The sequence below is a fragment of the Melopsittacus undulatus genome, chromosome Z (assembly GCF_012275295.1).
Source record: "Melopsittacus undulatus isolate bMelUnd1 chromosome Z, bMelUnd1.mat.Z, whole genome shotgun sequence".
NCBI lineage: Eukaryota > Metazoa > Chordata > Aves > Psittaciformes > Psittaculidae > Melopsittacus > Melopsittacus undulatus.
In genome coordinates this window covers 62,844,257-62,868,725 of record NC_047557.1, presented here as the reverse complement: position 1 = coordinate 62,868,725, position 24,469 = coordinate 62,844,257, and the positions used below count along the sequence as shown (strand labels likewise).

Genomic DNA, 24,469 nt, shown 5'->3' with positions numbered 1-24,469 from the left:
CTAGATTAATTGAAAGCTTTTTTCCTTCTTTTAATCTTTCTTTACATGTTCCCTTGTGCCTCCTGCCAAAGCTTTTCTCTGGTACTTCTTCCACTTCTTTTTCCATTGCTTACTAGTATTCACATATAACAAAAAAAAAAAAATCTGAGAAAGCAGAAGTAATTAGTAGATTCCGAAGAACAATGTCATTCTGTTGATGCTACTTTTTGACAGTGAGGTATTTAATTTTCCTTTTCAGTTTTCTGATATTTGCAGGTAATTAAAGTTAAATGTCTGTGACAATACATGTAATTAAATTTTCTTCCTTCATTTCATGACCCCATTCTCTAGATCCGTATTCTGCTCACTGACTGAATTTACTTGCAGCACTTTCCTATTGTATTAATTATTAAAAGAATAGTTCTGCATAAAATATTGATCTGCTGCCTGACATTCCTTTTTTAAATGTAAGAAGAGTAAGAGAAATATTACCAGAAATAATTTCTGGATTTTTCTTTCTCTAAATACAATAGACTACAATGCATGAAAATTAGCTAAAAACGTATAGTCAGTTTATGAAGTGTCAGCCATGCCCTCTACAACTTGCACTTAAATACAATTATTTTCACATAACATAATGGCAGTATTAAGATATTTTATTCTTTAGTTATAGGCAAAATCCTGCAGTTTCAGAACCTGAGACCTTAACCTGATAGTATTTCAATTATTTGTGAAAAATATGTAGTCCAAATATGACTAGATCTGTTCTGTCTTCTGTTATATCTTAGTCGTCCCCCCCCTTACAATTTCACCGTTAACTCTTTTTTTTTGTGTCTTCTTTTTTTTTAGCTCAATATTTGTGTCATCTGGGTCAGTCTCAGGCTGCCTTCTTTTACAGGAATTTGAACTGTTATATATAGATTAGAACTACAGCTTGTTTGCACTTGGACTTTATTTCAGTTATTTATTGTAACTGAAGACCATGCTGGTTTTCTTTCTTTAAGGATATCAAGGGCCTCTGTTTTTTTTTTTTTTTTTGGTAGTTCTTCTTGTGCTTGTAAATATTCATACAAGAAACACAGGGGAAATAGTGAAGGGAAGGTTGATTCTCTCTTATCCCTATATGTATGAGAGATTGTCATAATTCTTGTTTGCTTTTTTCTACTTACCATATCCATAGCTTTTTTAGATACACATCACAAAAAAAATATCAGAAAGAAGATTCACTTCTTATCTCCAGTAACAGCACTTACCATTTCTGATACTGTCTCCAGCTTCTTCAGCGTCCCTTTCTCCACCTTTCAAAGTGCTTGACTGTACTGGGTAAATATCATACTGATAGAGACTTCCAAGCTCAAAGAAGGAAGGTAGGCAGCTTGCCTAAAGCTGCACTCTGATATAGTGAGCTCAGTTTATTTTCTGACATCAAGTCCAACATCTTGTCTTCCAAGGAAGCAGAAGACGTGCATAAAAACTTTCTTCAGTTTCCTTGCAGCACTGGAGGCTGATACTTATCTGTCACTGTCAGCAGGCTGGTATTGACATCTTAGGAAATGCCATTTTAAGTAACTTTTACAGATTAAGATTTTCATTAATGTAAAAGCTCGTGTTGCTTATCTAGTAAGTTACTTAGTTTCTGCAGAAAATAAGCAACAAAGCAATACTGAAGAGATTGGTTACTGAAGTGTAGGCCAGAATATTCTGTTTCCTGGTTTGGAAAAAAAAAAATAAAAAAAATTTCTCAGGTTTATTTTCTAAACTTCTTTTTGGGGCAGATACTTACTGCATATTATATATTTTCCATGCATGGTGTAAATGATGACAAACATTGGGGGAAATTATTTGAAATTTGGTGATTCCATAATTTTACTCCTTCCACATTATACGTAACATTAAGGACTTAGAGTATGCAGAGGGGCATAAGCATCTGAAATAACTTTCAAAAACACTGCTTACTTTGGTGATACTTCTAAACTATGAAAGTCTGCAGGTGTTGCTGATGCTGTATTTGACAGTCTAAAGAGCTGGCAATTTTATTTGGTTTTGCAAGATGTGACAAGTGCTAAACTCTTGAATTCTCTTAGCATCTTTCAGAAGATGCTAAAAATTTGACTTCTGACAAAAGTGTAATGACAGATTCCTGGTGAAAACACTTCAGAAATGATTGATAGGCAGAAGGGCCTTATGTAAATAGTTTTATAAAACAAATGAAGTGTTAAGGAGGCCACTGCAAAATATTCTATATTTTGTGTAGATCTTTGATTTCATAGTACATTAAAGAAATATATAGCCTAAGGAATTATTATGCAGTTGTTGGACTTTCTCAAAACAATCTTCATATGTGGTACTAAATATTTTGAGTTACCAGGTTCTCCTGCATGAGAAATTGTACTTTGGAAAGTGAATTTAACCTTAACTTCATATAGTATCATATTTAAAGATGATTAATATAAACATATAGATTAGATTACAGATTCATTAAGAAAAGTGAGGTATCTGTTTTGGTTGCTGTTTTTTAAACTTAGTAGATATTTAGCTTCCAATTCTTTCAACTAGTTAATAAGTGCAAGTGTCATGGTTATGTATCAAATTCTTCAGTCTTTGCACAAGCTAAATTACTATGTGAGAAAGTTGTCTTCTACAGATAAATGATAATATCAGTAATGTTTTTTTGTTTACAGTATTTATTTCTACTCTGGTTCATTTACCAGAATTTTTGCATGTGAAAAATATTTTGTTATCTTGAACAATCATAAGAGCTTTGTGTTTATTCTTACTTACTTTTTAAAGGCAGTATTTCCTTCTTATGTTCATTGCTTTCTTGCCCAGCTCTTGGGAAAGAATATCTGTTGAAGGAATTTGGCTGAATTTCTGTAGGAGTGCTCTAAAACTTAGTTTGGCAGGGGTGAGGTAGATAAGGTACCTGTACTTGTGGGGTTTTTGCCAAACTTCTTCCTTTTCTCCCTCCCCAAAAATGTGGAATGTGGTATAAGAAGTTCTGTCTGTGAAGGACATAGTCCTTTTGTGATTTAATTTCTTTTCCTGTCAATCAACTATGTCTAAAAATGCATGTAAGAAACACAGTAGAAAAATACTGTCTCCAATCTGAGTTATCCTCATTAAAAACATATTTTAAAAGAGAGGTCAGAATATGTGAAGCATTAAAAATATTTTTCCCAGAATATACTTGTGGCATTCTCAAATATTTATATATATATATCAAATTACAGAATATTTATTTTCTTCCAAACCTGTTTATATAGTAACAGGAAAGAGACTTCATGAAATACAGAGGTGATGTTTTTAAAAGAGGTGTCATTTGACATAGTCATGGAACAAAGAGTCATTGTGTAGGATTATCTGCAGATGATGAGCATTAAGTCATTCAGTGGGTAGTTCTACTGATTTCTTTTGTGATATTTATCCTTAGCATGTAATACCCCATAGCATTAGAATCTGTTTCTTATGTTGTTTTGGTTAATACAAAGAAAAGGCATTCTCAAAAGTGCATAAAAGTTTAATATATTTTCATACATTAATTGATGAAAGAAATTCTGAGACTGCTGTTACATGGGTGTATTTTATAGGGGTATAAGAAGGTTTCTGGGTTTGAACTGCAAAAGACCTAACTTGCATTGCAGTTCTAAATTCAGGTTCTTCTGCACAGGCTTAGAGGAGCCTAAATAGATAGAACATACACACAGCCACTGCTCAGCAAAAGCAATTATGCTTCTCTTGCCATGGCAGAATATTACATGTTTGCAGCAGCTCCCATTATAGCAGCAGTGAGATATCCTGAGGCTTGTCGTGATGACTCTGGAACGTCATCTGGTGCCATAATTTACTTGAGAGGAATGGTTTGTGAGATACCCAAGAAGAAAAGTTTTGGGAGTTCATTGGAAATAGTAGAAGAGAATGTGCAAAATATGCTGCATTTTGTAGAAATTGAACAAATTTCTTGAAGTGTACCTGAAAGTCACAGTATAATTTATGAGTTGTTTCACCATCTTGCAGGGGAGTTGGACTAGATGATCTTTCGAGGTCCCTTCCAACCCTTGGGATTCTGTGATTCTGTGATTTGCATGGAACATATACAGGAGCATCATATGCCTAAATAATCAGTCAACAGATATGCATGTTTCTGGACAGAGGTTTTTGTGACATCTATGTACTCTTTCAGGCTATCTGTTTGTCACAGTTGCATGGCAGTTTTTCCCTCCAGTATTTGGAAACAGAGTGCTCTTAAGATGTCACTTTACATTAAAGCCAAGATTTTGAACAAAATAACTTATTCATATTCTTGATTTAAATTTCAGTATCATGCTGAGATTAAATTTACTCATACAATCTTCTCTGTCACAAAGGTAATTATGTTTACTGCATGAAAATTCTATAACATTTGGAAAATAGTTTGATTTGGCTTACAGGTAAAAGGTCTTTGTGCTGTCTGGATACTTGAGTGAAAGATCTTTTCCATGCATGGCTCCATTTTGTCTCATGTTGCCTGTGCAGTAGCACACAGAATGCGCTTCTCCTTCGGTACCTTAAAAGCAAATTTTTATTAGTTTCTAGAATGATGGGCAAGATGGCAGGATGTAGTTGTACTCTTGCTGGGGGTTTTGTGCATTTTGAGTTCCTTCAAAAAATGGCTTATGGTATTTTATCTGGAAGATATTTGTCAAAATAGCAGTACATAAGAACAGTAACTTTTGCCTATATTAAGCAAGATGACAGATGGTACTTGCTTTCTTAGTTCTCTTAGGGCTGATCAAATTAATTCCCAGACAGAAATTTGTATTTTATAAGGATACTATCAATGTCAGTAAAAGAGGAGTGGGTCTTAAAATACATGCTTGTTTTTTTCATTGAAGCCACAGAAGGTTATGCTGTTCCTCTGCCTGTTTTGACATGCCTGTAGTCTAATTGTAGTAACCAGGACAAACAAAGAACTGTTGAGTGTGCACCTGTGAGACCAGTGTACTGACTTAATATCCTTTCTGTGCACCGTTTTCCAAATACAGTTTTACAAAATGCTAGATACTTTTTTAGAGAGTAAAGCTAGTAAGAGTAAAGATGAGGAAATCAGCACAGAGATGGTAAAAGGATAAAGATACTGGCATTAAGGAGAGGCCTGAGGATAGCACTTAGAGCATTCTGCAGGAGCTTTAGTCCGAATACTTAAAAAGCATAAATCAGTTGCCTGTCTTTACTGACTTAAATATTAAAAATTTCAAGCAGCTGGTCTTTGACCTCATCAAGGCAACACTTTTACTTCTGTCCGTTCTGAACAGCTAAACAGGATCAGCTGGGTTGCCCCTTACCTGGAGCATCTCTAGAGAGGGCCCTGAAAGAACTCTGAAGCCCTGAGAAATACTGAAGGTTCACTATTTCTACTGTGGTTCAAATCCTTTGTAAATGCTCAAAGGTTGTAGCATTTGCTAAGAGGGTGTCTGTTAGTAGAGGATCCAGTGTTTATTAAGCTAATGTACCAGTTATGGAGAATTGCTGACATTCAGGCTTTTGGAAACCGTGAGTTACATGTGAAAATGAAACTTGATAGTATGTGTTGCTTCATGCTTCTGATGGCTTGGAAACTAAGCCCCCAGACCCCCTTGCACTTACAAAGAGAATAGATACACTAATTTCAGTGTCTTGGCTAAATTTTAGTGAGTAATTTCATTCAGCTTATCTAAATTCTGCTCTCTAGTTTGAATTAGTTGTGATAGTTTCCATTTTCTGTCTTATACTATTGTTTATTTTGCTGAGTGGTGTTAAATAGGCTACTGTTTTTTCAAGTTGACATTGCTGAGTAACTGATTCCAAGGTGTGCATATCGTTTTCAAATAGCTCTGACAGTTAAAGAGAAAAAAAAGAAAATTATTACATTATGGTGTCCTTATATACTTATCATTTTATGGAGAAGTGGCTATAAAACATCATGATTGTTGTTTTGAAATGCACTTAAATAGAATATTTGTGTATACTTATTCTGAGTTTTTGAAGTGTAAAGTGTAAATGATCAGATTTTGTTTACATGTACTGAGGAGGAACAGTTCTGTAACTTGTAATTAAGCTTGTTCAGCAGGATTTAAGATAAGCAGGTAACAGACAATTTATTCATCTAGGTAGTGCAGCAGTTTTCATGAGGCTGATGCAATACCTGAAACTGTTGACGCCACAAAGACAAGGCAAGTTTTAGATCTGCTGGCTGAAAATTAGGGTCATCTTCCTACGCAGTGATGTTTGAGAACAGTAAATATTTATTATATATAGGCTTTTTTTTTTTCAAGGAGATATTCTTCCCATGTCTGAAATACATATTAGCTATATTAATTCATTTAGGTTTCTATATTGTTTTGGATTTATCTTACCATTCAGTATATGCTGTAAATTGTTGGTGCTCCTCATTTTGTGTTTTATTCTTTCAGTGAGTGTATTAGCTTCTGATAGACAATCAGTCATTTGATGAATCTGTACAATTTGTGATAGACAAAGGCTACCCTGACTGTGTTTCAGGTGACTAAAGATCACTGTTTACATACTATGGCACTCTGGAGTCAAGAATGGGGTAAATGCATGCTTCTTGAAAGAAGCCAAAGAGACAAACTGGCAGGGAGTTGACCTGGTCAGGTGTTCGTCCTCACATCACCACCACTGTGCTGTCTATGGTATTTTCACTTCCTGCCAGTGAATGTAATTTTTCGGAAAAATGGATAGGGACCACTTGTTTCCATACTCCCTCACTCTTCCCAGGAAATAAAAAATTCGGTTGCTGCTGCTGTTGCTGTTAGAAATAGAGTTGCCGTTTTGTACATTGTCAGCTGTTTTGAGAGCTGTATTTACTGACTTTTGACTCCACAGTGTAATGTGGTGCGCAGGCAGCTTCTCTTCCATGGAAGCTGTCTTTCCCTTTTTTTTGTAATGCTGATGATCTTAAAAGTTTGTAAAGAGAAGACCCAGTAAATGAAATATAGAAACTGACAGATAGAACTATTCCCAGCCACCTCCTTAAGACACTGTTGTCCATGTCTTGAAAGGGGGAAGCCAGTGTGCCTGCAGGTAGTCCATGAGGTGTTTTCAATTTCTGTAGAGACTCTTGTCACCTGTTGAAGAAAAGTGTGGATATGTGCCTTCTCTGGTGTTCAGGATACATGATGAAGAAACCATGAACAGATTTTACCCTGTGTTTTAATACCTCGACAGGAATTTCTAAGTAGAGACTAAAACCATAGGTCTCTGTATGCTTGAAATAGCTAGCCTTCCTACTCTCTCATGATGGAGATCCATATGTGATACCAGTAAAGGGAGCATAAAAACAAAGCAAACCTTGAGGAACAACAAATACAAATATTTATTTCATTTTAATTTTCTTTTACATTTCATTGCATACACGGATGTCCAAATTCTACATTTCCTTTCCTAAATAGATTTGTTCCCTTTTGATTTTTCAATACCAAATTGAAGAAGGTAGTTGATAAATGCTACTATGTATCCACTACCTTCATTCTTAAATCTGCCCTGGATCTGTTCCATAGAAGACGGGCTAAATTTGCTGTTGAATATCCAATAACTATTAATAACTTTCATACAATAAAGATTCTACAGTATTGTGTGATGGTCTTCCAGTAGAGTGTAATAGCAAGTATAATCTGCTAATGAGATGCTAGGTATATTTTTTTTAGACAGTCAGCAAACAGAGCTAGAAACTAAAGCTCCTGAGTTTGCAGACATTGAATAATCAACTATTTCAACTACCTTGGCTTTCAACATTTAATATCAGGTTTGATTTTATAGTAAGTAATAGGTATTCACTGAGTAAGTTGTCATACATTGTGCCAATTCATTTGCAGAAATACGCTGAGTAGATGCAGAAAATAAAAATGAGTTTAAAGTGGACATGACCATTGAATTTGCAGTACTATTAATACCTGTAATCATTACTTTCAGATACCTAAGAATAGTAAGTATGTTCAAGAAGTTTGAACGGCAGTTTGCACAGGCAGGGTGAGTGGGATGGTGAACCCTCACCTCATGACCACGGCTTGGTCCAGGATCTCTGCTCTGGATGCCCTGGCGGTGGCCAGCGTAGGCACCCAGACAGAACCGATGGGAGGGGAGGCTACAGTGCAGAGCTCAGAGTGTAGAGTGCCTGCGCTGGTCTCGTGAGGGCAGGGTGCACAATGGGCAGGGCTGCACTCGGTGCTCCCTGGTGGAGGTCCTCCTGCAGCAGGGGCTGAGCTGCAGGATGCTGTCAGTAAGCTGAAAGATGTCAGGGAAGCTGAGAGGAAGCAGGAATGCTTGCTCCAGGACCAAACTGTGCAGGGGTCTCAAGCTTCCCCGCTAGCTCATGGAGGAAAGAAGGAGGCCGTTAACCCAGGAAGCTGGGAAACAACAACAAAAAAAGCCAACAAAAAAAGGAGGAAAAGGACAATTAAAAACAAGGGGCCTCCTCCTAAATCTGATGTCCCCACCCAAAACCCCTCTACAGTTCTGCAGGGGGCTAATGAGGAAACACGCTCGCAACATGAACGACTGGCTGATGCACTGGTAAAGGTGATCACTAATGGTGCTACTAGGAAAAAGTGGTGGGTCATAGTAGTAGGGGACTCTACTTTGAAAGTCACAGAGGCACCCACCTGTCAGCCTGACTGAGTCTCAAGGGAAGTGTTTTGCCTACCAGGAGCTCAGATCAGGGATGTTGCAGAGAGGCTGCCTGCTCTAGTAAGTCCCACCATTACCCACTTCCAGTCATCCATGTGGGTGATAATGATATAAACAGCAGTAGCCCGGAGAACATTAGGAAGGGCTACATTGCCCTGGAAGAGGTAGTTACATGCTCTGGAGCTCAGATTGTCTTTTCATCAATTCTCTAGGATAAAGGGGAGGACCTTAAAAAGGGTAGGTGGATTTGGCAGATAAATAAATGGTTAGAACAGTGGTACCATAGTCAGGGGTTTGGGTATCTAGAACATGGGACTCAATCTGAAAGGCCAGGTCTACTGAGGGCTAGTGGAGCTGGTCTGACAATGAAGGGGAAGAGTGGTTTTGGTAGGAGGCTTGCCAGGCTGGTCAAGAAAGCTTTAAACTAGATGCGTTGGGTAGGGGGGCATCATTCCATCCCAACACCCCCAGTCAGTTGCCAGCACCTATAATAAATGCTCGGAGCAATGTAGAGATATTTCAGCCGCTGCAGCCAATGAGCTGGCTTTATTTGGAGCTCAGCTCAGATGCCTCTATACAAACACCCATAATATGGGGAATAAACAAGAGGAATTAGAAATGTGTGCACGTCTAGGGGGATATGATATAATAGGCATCACAGAAACATGGTGGGATGGCTTCTATGACTGGAGTGTTGGAATGGAAGGTAACAGGCTCTTTAGAAAACACAGGTGCAGCAGACAGGGAAGGGGAGCTGCTATTTATGTTAGGGATAGGCTGGAGAGTATGGAACTCTCTCTGGGAACAGGTAGTCAACAGAGAGTTTGTGGGTCAGGGTTAAAGGGAGAACAGTGATGTGGGATATTATTGTAGGGATGTGTTACAGACAGCTTGATCAAAAGGACTCTGTGGATTAAGTGCTCTACAGGCAGATAGGAACAGCCTTATGCTCGCAGGTCCTTGTCCTCATGGGGGACTTCAAACATCCTGATATCTGTTGGAGGGATGGTACATCCTGGCACAAGCAGTCCAGGAGGTTTCTCGACTGTGTGGAAGACAACTTCCTTCTGCAAGTAATAGAGGAGCCGACAAGGAGAGGTGCCCTGCTTGACCTCATGCTCACCTACAGGGAAGGGCTGGTTGGAAATGTGACACTCCAGGGCAGCCTTGGTTGTAGCAATCATGAGATGGCCAAGTTCTAGATCCTCAGGACAGTGAGAAGAGCGTGCAGTAAGCTCACTGCTCTGGACTTGAAGAGAGCAGACTTTGGCCTCTTCAGGAACCTGCTTAGTAAGGTTCCATGGGATATAGCCCTGGAGGGCATCGGGGCCCAAGGCTGTTGGTTGATATTCAAGGATCACCTACTACAAGCTCAGGAATGTTGCATCCTGACTAGAAGGAAGTGCAGCAGGAGGGCCAGGAGACCTCTTGGATGGATAAGGAGCTGCTGAGGAAACTTAGAAGGGAAAAAAGAGGCTTATAAAAGGTGGAAACAAGGACAGGCACCCTGGGAAGAACACAGTAATGTTGTCTGGGAAGCTAGGGACCAGGTTAGGAAAGCTAAGGCCCAGTTAGAATTAAGCTTGTGTAGGGATGTGAAAGTTAACAGGAACAGCTTCTGTACGTACATTGCAAATAAAAGAGAGACTAGGGACAACATGGGCCATCTCCGGAAGCCATCGGAGAACTGTCTACCCTGCATTTGGAGAAGGCTGAGGTTCTGAATGACTTATTTGCCTCGGTCTTCACTGGCAAAGGCTCTGACTGCACCAACCATGTCTTGGAAGGCAGACACAGGGACTGTGAGAATGAAGACCTTAGGCTCCCTGTACGAGAGGATCTAGTTTGATACCATCTTAAGAACCTGAACATGCAGAAGTTCATGGGACCTGGTGAAATCCATCTGTGGGTCCTGAAGGAGCTGGCGAATTAAGTTGCTGCTCATATCTGAAAAATCATGGCAGTCAGATGAAGTTCCCAACGACTGGAAAAAGGCTAATATACCCCCATTTTCAAGAAGGGGAAAATGGATGACCCGGGGAACTACAGACCAGTCAGTCTCACCTCTGTGCCTGGCAAAATCTGGGAGCAGATTCTTCTGGAATGCATGCACATGAAAAACAACAAGGTGCTTGGTGACAGCCAGCATGGCTTCACTAAGGGGAAATCCTGCCCGACCAATTTGGTGGCCTTCTTTGACGGGGCTACAGAACTGATGGACAAGGGTAGGGCAGCTGATGTCATCTACATGGACTTGTGCAAAGCATTAGACAAAACATCCTTGTCTCTAAATTGGAGTGTCATCAATTTGATAGGTGGACCACTCGGTGGATAAAGAACTGGCTGGATGGCTGCATGCAAAGAGTTGTGGTCAATGGCTCAATGTCCAGCTGGAGACCAGTAATGAGTGGTGTCCCTCAGGGATCGGTGTTGGTACTGCTCTTGTTCAATATCTTTGTAGGTGACATGGACAATGGATTGAGTGTGCCCTCAGCAAATTTGCCTATGACAACCAAGCTGTGTGGTTTGGTTAATACACTGGAGGGAAGGAATGCCATCCAGAGGGACCTTGACACGCTTGTGAGGTGGGCTGATGGCAACCTTACGAAGTTCAACCAAGCCAAGTGTAAGGTCCTACACCTGGGTTGGGGCAATTCCAGGCACAGCTACGGGTTGGGTGTAGAAGAGATTCAGAGCAGCCCTGAGGAGAAGGACTTGGGGGTGCTATTTAATGGGAGACTTCACATGAGCCAGCTTCAGTGTGTGCTCACAGCCCAGAAAGCCAACTGTATCCTGGGCTGCATCAAAAGAAGCGTGACCAGCAGGTTGAAGGAGGTGATCCTGCCCCTGTACTCTGCTCTTGTGAGACCTCACTTGGAGTATTGTGTGCAGTTCTGGTATCCTCAACATAAAAAGGACATAGAACTGTTGGAACAAGTCCAGAGGAGGGCCATGAGGATGATCAGGGGACTGGAGCACCTCCATATGAAGACAGGCTGAGAAAGTTGGGCTGTTCAGCCTGGAGAAGAGAAGGCTGCATGGAGACCTCATAGCAGCCTTCCAGTACATGAAGGGGGAGCTATAAGGATGCTGGGGAGGAGCTCATCATTAGGGACTATAGTGATAGGAGAAGGGGTAATGGGTTAAAGCTTAAACAGGGGAAGTTTGGATTGCATATAAGGAAGAAATTATTTTCTGGGCGGGTGGTGAGGCACTGGAATGTGTTGCCTAAGGAAATTGTGTATGCTCTTTTGTAATAATCCCTTGGGTTTATTGTGATGTACTATAATTATTTGGAAAAGAAACTCATAATTTTTGGTTAAGAATGGTGACAGTATTGCTAAGACATTAACTTGTTTGGCAGATTATATTGAAACATATGTGGAGATGCAAATTTTAGGAATAAATGAATAATACCTAAATTTTCACACAAAGTTTAATAATGTAAATTCTTTGATGTTTCAACTGCTGTTTATAAACTCAGTAAGAGCTTTTGGAGCTGATAAAATAGGCAGTGTAGTGGGTGTACTCAATTTCTTTTCCCTAAAAGCCTTTAATTTGTGAGAGTACAGAGTGGTTATCATTTGAGGCAGAGCCTATACATACTATTCAAACATGATTTAGGTAAGCAAATAATTCTAAGCAGTGACCTAGTATATTGTGTGAATAAATGTAGTTTCTAAAAGTCTTTCATTCAGAACTTGACCAATATTTAACCAAGATTAAATAGTGTGACTAGACAGTCATTGTCTGTTGTACTTGGATCATATGTATGTTTAGAGTGCAATAAAACAAGCATAGGTGAATAATTTTATTTTTGTTACGTATCTGTGGCAACTGAATTGGTTGCTAAAAATCCACTCAGTCTTTCTCTAACAAACAATTGTATTTTATTTACATGTTTGTACAGTAACAAATGCACAGCTCTTCTCTCTTAGGGCAAGTCATGGGTATTACAGTATTAAAGTAGCATAAGGTCATTGGCTACGGAGACAAAACAGCAAACAGGAGAGAAGGCAACTGAACACAGAGTAGAAGGGGCTGTGTTTTGCTTAGTGTAGGGAAGAAGTGTCTTGTTTGGTATACTGACCTGTTTATTTTATTAGAGTTTGCTATTTTTCAGGTGCAGATAAAAACCAACATCTCAAGTCAATATGTAATTCGTACACAGCCAACAAACACCTGTCTGTCTACACTTGAATGTGCAGCTGTTGCTCTTGCAATCATGGAAAAAAATAAGAATATACAAGAGGTATGTAACTGTAAGCACCTGTGTTTTTCTCTATTGGATAGCAGATGGGCAGTGAAGGTACTTAGCTATTAGTGTCATATTTGACAATTAAAATCCTAACAGCATGGTAATGTTTTTATTGCATAGCAACTCAAAGAAGAATGTCCCAATAGAAACTGTTTTTCTTACATTATTTTTAACTATAGTATGTTCAAATTAATGTGTAATTTTTCTTATTGTATTCCAAAAGTCTCTATAGTTTTCCTCTTCTTTATTCAATATTGCGGTCAGACTGAAGGGCAGATGAAGTGGCTAAGCCAGTAATCATCGTATCTGAGAATCTGCGGCAGTCCGGTGAATTTTCTGCTGTCTGGAGAATGGGAAACATAATGTATATTTTATGACAGGGAAAAAGGGAACTACAGGCCTATCAGTCTCACCTTGGTGTCTGGCAGATAACTTAGCAGATCCTCCTGGAAACTGTGCTAAGGCACATGAATAATATGGGCATGATTGGTGACAGCCAGTATGGCTTCACTAGGGGCAAATCATGCCTGAGAAATTTGGTGGCCTTCTATAATGAGGTCACTTCACTGGTGGATAAAAACAACTGATATCATCTGCCTGGACTTATGGAAAACATTTGACACTGTCCAGCATGATATGCTTGTCTGTAAATTGTGGAGACATGGATTTGATGGATGGACCACTTAGTGGATAAGGAATTGGCTGGATGGTCACACTCAAAGAGCTGTGGTCAGCGGCTTGATGTACAAATAACTTTGAGCCATTGACCACATCAGCGGCTTGATGTTACTTGACATCAGTGACAAGTGATGTTCCTCAGGGGCTGGTTTTGGTACTGGTTCTCTTCAACATTTTTCTTGTCAAGATGGACAGTGGGATTGATGCACCCTCAGCAAGTTTTTCAGCAACACCAAGATGCGTGGTGCAATCGACACGCTGGAGGGAAGGGATGTCCTCCAGAGGAACCTCAACAGGCTTAAGAAGTGGGCCAGTGCAAACCTCATGAAGTTCAAGGCCAAGTGCAAGCTCCTGCACCTGGGTTGGGGAAATCCCAAGCACAACTGCAGGCTAGGCAGAGAACAGATGAAGAGCTCTGAGGAGAAGCACTTGGGAATGTTGGTTGGTGAGAAGCAAAACATGAGCTGTCAGTGGGTGCTTGCAGCCCAGAAAGATAGTGATATGCTGGGCTGCATCAAAAGGAGGGAAAGCTGATTCTCCCCCTCTACTCCACTCTCATGAGACACCACCTGGAGTACCACTTCCAGCTCTGGGGTCCCCAACATAAAAAGGACATAGACCTGTTGAAGCAAGTCCAGAGGAGTGCCACAAAGATGCTCAGAAGGCTGGAACACCTCTCGTATGAAGACAGGCTGAAAGAGCTGGGGTTGTCCAGCCTGGAGAAGAGGTGGTTCTGGGAGACAGTATAGCAGCCTTCCAGTCTCTAAAGGGGCCCTACAAAAAACCTGGACAGGAATATTTTATACAAGTGCATGTAGTGATAGGACAAGAGGGAATGGATTTAATATAAAAAAGGATAGCTTTAGATTAGATATAAGGAAGACATTCTTTACTATGTGAGTGGTGAGACACTGGAACAGGTTGCCTAGAGAATCTGTGGATGCCCCATCCCTGGAAGTATTCAAGGCCAGGTTGGACGTGGCTTTGAGCAACATGGTTTAGTGGAAGGTGTTCTTGCCTGTGGCAGGGTCTTGGAACTAGGTGATATTTAATGTCCTTTCCAACTCAAACGATTCTGTGGTTCTATGATAATTTGTAACATGTCGGTGTTGGAATATTTACTTATTTTTCAGTGATTCTCTGAAATCAAAGCACAGCAAGGTCATCTTTGACTCTGAAAAACCCAAAGTCTGATAGACTTTGAGACAGAGAATTGAGTTTATTAATGCATGGAAAGTGGTAAGTTGTTTTCTGCAAAAACTAGACAGCAGAGATGATCTGAATACCCCCTCACAGCCAGCTCAAAGATAAAATGCTTTTGTAAACCTGCCCTGCTGACCTCCTGCACTCCTGTTACTGTCAAATGCAACCTGGTGGGTTATGTCTTCCTTCCAGCCAGCTTACAACTCTTACATGTCACTGAAGGAATTTGTGACTGAACAGTTCTGGAGTTTATCCCAGGTCAAAGAATACTAATTGGACATTAGCCTTTTCCATGCAAGTTGTGATCCTGCTAGTCTGTGATGGAAGAGGTTATTAAGATAGTGTCCTTCTTAATCTTTTGTTGATGACATAAGTAATTTCAATTTAATAAGCCTTTTGAAAAAGACCTACTTGTAATTTCACACCATAGACCCAGGTCTGCAATCTGATTATGTGCCCAGTATGTAATACAGAAGGGTCTGTGAAAAGAGATTTAAAGCTCATCCATGGATTCACTACATTCTAGTGTCCACCCTGGGATGCTCCTATCCCTGTCCATCAGATAACAAATATTTTGATACTTGACCTCCATCTCTTAAAAAGTGTTCCCAGATCAAAAATCACTTCTCCAATTGGCATAGTGGAGAGTATGTCACCCCGGCATACTCTGTGGCACCAGAGAGTCACCTTAATATTAAATCAGTTGCATTTAGAACCAGACTGGGACAAAGTGTGTGACCACACAAGAAACTGGGGCTCAGAAATTGGAACTCTGCATAAAGCAACTTCTCTAGAAGCTTGTGTATCTTTTATGACAGTGCAGCTACCATATACTTTTATGCTAAAAGAAGGTAATTATTTATTGTAGTAGTTAGATTTATGAAAATTTTGAAATAATGAAATTTAAATGGGTTTTTTATATTTATTTTTTCGTTTGGTGTGCTAGGATGATGTTGGCACATTTTTCCTTCATGGGGACATCTGTCTTACTCGGATACAGGGTCAATATCTCATTAGTGTCTGCAATTCCCAGTCCTGTATTCTGTTTTATCCCTGTCCCGTGGAATTAGCTCAGCCTCTTTTTCAAAGACAAAATTATCAGTTGCTGAAGGGTGCTTCTATAAATGTTGCAATAGCTAAGGGCTTCATAAACATTTATGCACTTTTTAATATCCTCTCTGAATTGAGTGCTATTCCCAGCATATAAGGTGGTGAATTGAAGTTGAGTGCCTTAGAAGTTAAAAATGGAAACATAGTTTGATGCCAAATATAAGTCAATTGATTTTCCTTTATGCTTGGGAGAATCACATTTTACTTGGTAGAAACTCAGCTCCTGCTGACTGCAGGATTGCTTTACAGATCTGCACACAAGGCCTTGTGATACTGAGTCAGGCAACCAGAAGATGAAGAAATTACAATTAGGAACCACTTGAGATAAATTTGGGTTGTGTGGCTTCATTAATCCTATGTAAGATCACTGTGCAAGAAGCAGGGATACAGCCCAGTCTCCAGGACATCAGGGCCTTTATCATGAGCCTCTCTCTTTTTTTAAAACCTTGCCTTAAGGTATTCTCATGCAAGCACAAACAACTTAGTTGTTGTTACTTATTTTATTATAGCTTGTTAGCTGAGCCACAGTAATTGATTCTAGTCCCTTGCTAAGGTCAAGTTAAAGCCATGACTTAAGGTAATGCAGCTGGGGCTGAAGTCAGGATTGAGTGGGTCCAAGGAAAGGAGTAAGGAATAACAACAGGTAGTTGAATGTACATCTGATACATGGCTTCCTTTTAGTACATTTCTTATTCAGCTGTGCCCTTTTTGTCTCCAAAGGTTATACTTTACAGGTATCTTTAATCCAAATTATATTTTATCAGCATTTTTAAGTAGTCCTTGAAGACAAAACCTGGAATAATTGATGTATCTAAAAGAGCTTACTAAAAAGTTGGGTTTTTTTGTCTCCCCCAACCCCTTCATCTTTCTGCAGACTATACTACGTCCACTTCAAGCTTTATGCTCTTTCCAGCTTCAGCATGGTGCCCAGATCCATCACAGCAAGGAGCATCTTCTCAAAAATGGCCTATATGACAAGCCAATGCCAAAGAATAAGCGCAAACTCAGAAGAATGGAGCTTTTGGTGAATAATGTTAAAATATAAGAAAACCGTACTGACAGTACAGTGGGATTCATTTGCAGCTAGAAAATGAATATGAATCTGGATTTGATCCAAACAGTTGACGGTACTATAATAAAAAAACCCCAACTTTTAGGCCCTTCATAGGCAAGAGTTTGCCTACCAATGTGACAAACAGTAATGGACAAGTTTTTTCATGTTCACAGTAGGCCAGGTGCCTTTGTTCAGGTAATAGAAGATCATTTTTATTTCCTGTAGAAAAGAGGAAAACTCTGAGCGTAATTTAGAGTTATGTTATCTCTTGGGTGTCAAGTATGATCCTCAATATGACTGGATAAATTTACTTTGAAGAAGCTTTTATCAGGGCAAAAAAGACAAGAAATATGAATGTTATGGAATAGTAAGGCTTCAGTATTTAGAAATATATTGAATTTCTGAACTTAAGGTTCTAATTACAGTAGGTTTTCAAACTGTAATTCCTTATATTACTTAGTTCAGATAAACATAAGGCATGGTATTTGGAGAGTTCTTTTTAACTTTGAGATTTTCATTTCTTACATTATTAGAATTGCTTTTTTGTAAATTTATATACATTTTACAATGTAGCCGGGTTTAGTTTGTCTCTCAGACTGAACTTTTAAATTAAGCCTGCATATGTTTTTACCAGAACCTGAACATTTCCAGCTTAGAAAAAAAAACCAAGAAAATGAATGTAGAGAAATGATTTCTGAAATTATAACTCAGGTACTTCACTTTTACTTGAGCAAAAACTACTCTTCCACAAAACAAGACATTTTATGGATGTAGATACCTCATACCCATACCCTAAAGGAATTTAGCCAGCCCAGTGTAAGGAGCTATGTAAGCGCTATATGCAATAAGAAATTATTATGGCTGGATAAAACCTACTAATATAATGTCCTGGGTTCAGCAGTAGCAGTCATTTTCCCCCTCCTTGGTAGCTGGTGCAGGGCTGTGTTTTTACTTTCGGACTGAGAACGGTTGCTGATAGCAAGTATGTTTGGAGTTACTGCTCAAATGTTTGGTTTTGTCCAAGGCCTCTTCTGAGCTCATACTCCTCCAGAGAGGAGGGGAGGCCAGGAGGAAGGAGAGACAGGACACCTGACCCAGGCTAGCCAAAGAGGTATTCCATACCATAGCACGTCATACCCAGGAGGTAACCGAGAGAGACCCAGTGTGGGGCGCCAAAAAGAACTGTCGTGGTTTAAAACCAAACCCCGCACAGCTCGTTCACTCACTCCCCCCCCTTGCTCCCCCGACTCCTGGAGAGTTAGGAAGGAGAATCCAAAGAATGTAGCCCCCACGGGTTGAGATAAGCGCAGTTTAATGGCTAAGGTATAACATAAATCACTCCTGCCACTACTACTACAAATAATAATGATGAAGCCAATAACAAGTGAAGAGAATACAACACCTCACCAACCACCGACCCATAACTCACCCCACCCTGCCCGACCGAGCACCAACCGATACCTCCTCCATCCCCCCAGCGCTCCAGCCCTTCCGGGTCTCTCCTGGTTACATCCTGGGCATGACGTGCTATGGTATGGAATACCTCATTGGCCAGCCTGGGTCAGGTGTCCTGTCTCTCCTTCCTCCCGGCCTCCCTCCTCCCTGGCAGAGCATGAGCTCAGAAAAAGGCCTTGAACAAACCAAACACCCGAGCAGTAACTCCAAACATACTTGCTATCAGCAACTGTTCTCCGCCCGAAAGTCAAAACACAGCACTGCACCAGCTACCAAGAAGGAGAAAACTGACTGCTACTGCTGAACCCAGGACATATGATTACAGATCCTTTTGATTTCATGTGTTCTTTAATTATTTCTGTTTTAACAGTGGTATAACTGTACCTCTTTTTAATGGGAATCACTAGAAGCATAAGAATAGGGTATTTTTACAACCTTTGTAAAGTAATATTTTATGATCTGGAGGAAAAAATAAAGTGAAATAAAGGTTTTGGTGTTCCTTTGTTCATGTTCATAAAAACATCCTTCAGGAAACAGATTAAAACCGCTTAATGTTTGTCTTTACTGTTGGTTCCACTTTAGGTGGAACAACATAGAGCTAATTGAGCACTAATCAGTCTTAGGAAAAGATTGTTTTTAATTTGAGTTGCAAGGCAGGAAACTACAGAAGTGGGGGATGTAAGCACAGCTTATTGATATATTAACTGAAAGCATTTCTGCAATTAACAAAAGAGGTCAAAATTAGGTTGGAGATTAGCTAAGAAGTTTTAGTTAACCCTGAGCTAATAATGACCTTTTGCTTAGGCATGGATTAACAATTTAATTTGGTTATGTTACCAAAGTTTATATAACCTTTTTCTCCCAGTCTAGATAAATCCTGTATCTGTTGCTAAATTCAGCAAACGTGAATTAGTTTTGACAAATCTGTAGCGAAACAGTCTCATATGATTAATGACAGTGTAGATACACTTTTGTTCACATTGGAACAGAGAAAGCGCATGTTTATTCCTGTAGCAAAGCACAGAACAGCAGTCTCTGTAATAGCTAAGAGTCTGAAGTTGCAGTGTTGTGCCACTTGTGTGCACGGCCTTGTGTGTGGCACTGCCTCCAGTTCTGGGCTTGGCATGGCTCATGCTGGACTGGGAGTGTTTCCCCTCTACTCTGGGACATGGTCCAAGCATTCCTTAATGAAACAAGGGTATCAGTTAGGCTTTATTGTTAATGCAATATTTACATATATGGGCTATATTCACATTCAATGCTGTATATGTTAATTTAATTTACCTTACTTTAGATTCATCTGGAACAGTAGTGTATGTTGTAATCTACATTGTGAAGATTACTTTTCTGGACAGAACACTAAATGTATCTTTTCATAAAATGTGAGTTTATATTAAGAAGAAAAGAAAGAAATTTGTATTACAGCCTGCGATTCACAGACATCTGCAAAATGCCTTAGAATTACAGGATCAGAGAAATAGTTGTCTTAATTGAGCTATAATCCTGCATTAAATACTCTTGTGCATGCAGTGCACAGTTTTTATATTTTTCACCAAAGAACAAATTCAACATGGTTTACATTAAGCACTTTTTAGTTTTGTTGATTCCTCTTGTTCTTCTAATTTTGCTCCTGTGGTTAACAGGATCTGTAGGATGTAATGCTGGATGCATGGAACACTTTAACTGCTAATTTCCTGTGTTGTACAATACTAGATCAGTCACTATGCAGGAGCTGCTGAAGAAATGAAAAACAATTCATTGCAAACCTCCAGGCATTTTATTGTTTTAAGTTTTTTGTCTCGTCTGAGCTATAACATAGTGATTGTGTAGCTGCAACACAGTCACATGAAGTTCAATTTCAGATTTGTTCAAAGCTATTAAACACAGAATTTATTTTATTTATTTTTTTTTTTTACATTTTTGGTGGAACTTGCATGGCTTTAAAAATACACACAGTGTGGGAGGAATTGTTTAGAAAGTTTGTTTTCAGGTCTTTTTTATTCAGAATTTACCTCTAAATATACTACCTCAAATATATGTGTCCTTCAAAGTCCAAACTCTTGATGGAAGTTGTGTGTGAAGAAGTAGCAGTTTTTGTAAGCAACAGCATTAGAATGAGTTTAATTTGCAATTTTATTTTTTGCTGTAATGGTCAGTCTGTTTCATTTTCTACTTACTAAAAGATTAATGTGTGGAATTCACCAGTCTTAACAATATATTGATTAAAAAGAAAGGAATTTGTTTGCTTCTAGTGTTTGGTCCTTTGTCCTTATCAACTTTGTTCTTCCAAATATTGCTACCAAAATGAAATCTCCCTTCCACATGCTGCTGTGTCATTCTTTGGGGAACTGGTGATGCAGATAAATCATAGAATCATAGGTTAGAGTTGGAAATCAGTCTTTTGAATGCACGAACACATGTAAAAAGTTCGTAAAGGCTGGGCATTGTTAAGTCTTCCTGTATTCATAATCTGCAAGGCAAAGTTTAAGAAAAAGACAAAGCTAGAAATCTTTAAAAATAAGAACAAAACCCCACTACACCTTTTGTTTAGAAAGCTATCAAAAGTGAAGAGATGCTCAGGGCAAGCATAAATTTATTTCTCTTCAAGATTTTACTTTCATTGCCTTATAACGCTATTGGAATTCCAGATGGAAGATGGTGTTACCATAGTACCAAGAAATTACTGTTATATTAGATTCTCTTGAAATAAAAAGAAAACTTTTACACTGATTTTAAAAGGGGCAAAAATTAGTTTAAGACCAAGGGTTTTCTTCTCAACTGTTACATTAGATAAAAAAATTGCTTATGCTGCATTATTTTCTGCAACATCCCTGCTCTTTTTTTTTTTAATTTAATTAAAACCAAAACTTTTAAAAAGGAGTAGTAGTTTATGCTTTTCTCCTGAGGTTTGTGTTTATTATGCCTACATATATAAATCCACATAAATTATGTATTTGTTTCTGCTTTGAAGCAATAAAAGATCTAATTTACTGTGAACCTGTGCCACTGTGTCTCTACAGAAGTGAATTTATTTGCATGTACTGGTATCAGAAAGAGGTAAGCCTTTTCTGTGCCTTTATAGTGCTATTCAGTCAGTTAGTAACAAGGTGTTGCTTTTCTTATGCCATTTGAGGAAAAAGATTCCTATGTAATCCAGTGCAACCTGCAAGAAGATGAAAGTATTGTGGCAGTTTCTTGGACATTTCTGTCTCTTCTGCAGAAGTGGCTCACTCGTGTTTGCTACCCACAAACATGCACGCCTTCCCATATCTAGCATCCCCCAACTACTGCCTCTCCAGCTCAGTACCCAACTAGGACTAATGATTTGAACATCCTATATCTTACGCACATTTTTTCCTTCCCCACATTGCTGTACTCATCCTAAAGAGAAAGCTGTCTCTGTTCTTATCCAGCCATTCCTCAGCCCCCTGCCATAAAACCTGTGCTTTAGGACTTCCATAACACTCTTAGTTACCAGGTTTGTTCATTGGGTTCCTTTTCACAACCCCTACAAAGCCCCAGTGCTTCATGTTCTGAGAGCTGCTGCTTTTGTGGTGGGAGACTGATGACTGGGAAAACTAGAGGAGAAAAAGGTTTGTGTTTCAAGAAGCTGAGTAAGAGTCCTAGATAAAAGTTGCTTCTGTTGCTAGGGTACAGTTGCTGTAAAGCATGATGCTTATCACTATGTTTCGGTATTCACTAAATGCCAGGATTGTCCTAACCTTTTGACTTTCCTGTGGAGTATATCATAGGGCAGCTGCTTTGTTTTGCTGGTTTAAGATTCACTAAATACTTATTTGGTTCCCTCTATATTTCCTAAAAGATGCTAACTAGTTTTCTGTGTGAAAAGGTACTTTTATCACTATGCAGCACAAAAAATTTGCAATAGCTATGTGGCAGCAAGGCTTGCAGCACAGCTATGGCTTAAGTTGATGTGTATACACCACTTGATTGGTTGGAACATGCATTTTCCACATTTTCTGTCAGGGATGTAAGAGGCAGCAGATGATCAGCTGGAAGTAGCTTTGAACTGTTTGCACTTCTAAGTAATAATTAAAAACCTCAGTAGCTGTAACAGACCATATGCTGTGCTGTGGCCTACTGTGTCTGTAAGGATAGGTAACATATTTTAGCTTTTACAGCTGAACCGAAACTGGGACTTTAATTGTGATATGAAAGATTATTTTGGGCTTGAATATTGGGATTTATTCTCAATAAGGAAGTGTATCAAAGAGTACATACAAAAGATTTAAAGTACCTTAAGGCATATCTACTCCTCTGTGTTAGTGGAGCAGCAACATAGAATATCTGGCAAATTAATAATATATCAGCCATTTGCATTTGAACATTCATGTAATTGCAGGTAATCTGTTTGCAAAATACATAATTATTTAAAGTTGTCACCATTTTTTAATATGTTTTAATGGTAGAATAAAATTTCTAGTTTTCTAGTTCCTTGTTTTCATTTTCCTGATGAAAGAGTGGGGTATACATATAGTGGATGTGTAGAAAAAAGTAGATTTTAATTTTTTTTAATAAATATATGCTTTTTTAATTAATGTGTTGAGAAACGAGTCACATACTGACTGTGATTAAGCATTTGAACAATTGAGGTAATTTACGTTACATTAGAATCTTTTCCATAATTACTAGCAGAAGGTAATGAGGAAAATGTGATACTGTAGTATGTTAATTTATCAACTTCTGATACTTTGCTCTACTTGAAATAGTACTCTACTTGAAATAGTACTTGTAAGAGATTATAACTGTACAAAATCAAGTTCCCTATTCTTTTCAGGTATTAGATAGGGTGTCTTGAATCAGTGCTTAGACATACTGTTGTATGCCAAATGTAGAATCAGAATTGTAAGGACTACTAAATTTAGATGAAAAGAGCATTTATATAATTTTCCCTAGAAAGATTGTGTGATTTTTTTTATCTTTTTTTTTTTTTTTTTTTCCCCCCCACTCAGAATGTCTGTGGAGTAGTTTCTATGTTTTTTTCTGTTTGTGTGCAATAGAAAGTTATGCAGAACTGGAATTTTACTGATCAGTCTGTTTCATTCTGGACTGTATCAATAATTCTGATACTCAGGTATTAGCCAATAAAGACTGAACACTGGCAGTTTGTGACCCTTTTTCTTTGAGCAGGTATTTGTAATAGACAAAGTATTTACTTCACTTGACCTTGAAACGGTTCTGCGGGTTCTGCGATTCGTGTTCTGCTTGGCTTTGGTCACCTGTCTGCCCCACTGAGACAGCAGTTCTCCCCTCTGGGGTTCCTGCTTCTCGTCTCTCTGTGATCAGTGAGATCTTCGCATTCTTTAGCTGTGCAGCCTGAACTTAACATGCCTACCTGCAAAATTAGATCACCCCTACCTCTCTCTTCAGACAACAGTCATGTGTCATTTTTGACCTCATTGTTACTGTGGAGTCACAGGTGATACTTTGCTGAGCTGTTTCGGCATTGTTGGGGCATTATGTGCTTTTGATATGAGGAATGAGAAAACGGTGTGAACATCAATTTCTGTTACAGTTACTCTTTAATAGGAATTTATCTGAAACAGAAAAACAAACTCAAGACAGTATTTTCGCATGATAAAGGACAAAAGTGAAAGTGTACTTTTAAGGACCAGTTTTTAAACACTGACTAGGAGCAGGTAACAGGAGGTCTTCACTTATGTGCCCTTCACAAGATGCAAGGAAAATTGCAGCCCTTCTGCTCAAGGGAAGAACAGTTCCTTCTTTCTATCTCTAGAGGCATGTGTCACTTCAAAGACAGAGGGAAAGGGTCATGACTATTGTGTAACTCAAAATTGTTGTTAACACTCCATTACTGCTGTAAAGGTGAATCTGTGGATAGATTCAGCATCTCCTTTAGGATATGTTCTTGTTTAAGGACTTTACCTCAAAAGGATGTTAAAAATCAAGTAAGAAGCATTTATTTACTTGGCGTCATTTTTGACCTCAGACATAAACTGATCTGAATTTGTTGTTGGTTTCACTGTGTTTATGATAAAATGATACCTAAATCAATGTGATAAATATTTGCCAACAGGGAATTGGGTGTT

The 24,469-nt window shown here is 38.9% G+C and overlaps 1 protein-coding gene across 2 annotated transcripts in view; it reads left to right on the top strand.

Moving 5' to 3' along the window:
- The window catches only part of DTWD2 (DTW domain containing 2), a 92,168-nt gene extending 74,256 nt beyond the window's left edge, over window positions 1–17,912 (top strand). Inside the window, exons 5-6 of one of the 2 annotated variants that reach the window (XM_031043597.2) lie at window positions 12,770–12,892; window positions 16,764–17,912. In XM_031043597.2, coding sequence (XP_030899457.1) covers window positions 12,770–12,892; window positions 16,764–16,934 — 294 coding nt within the window. In that variant the 3' untranslated portion in view covers window positions 16,935–17,912. Of the gene's footprint in view, window positions 1–12,763; window positions 12,893–16,763 lie in introns of both variants that reach the window. The other variant, XM_031043596.2, reaches the window with a different exon arrangement.
- The last annotated feature ends 6,557 nt before the right edge of the window (window positions 17,913–24,469 follow it).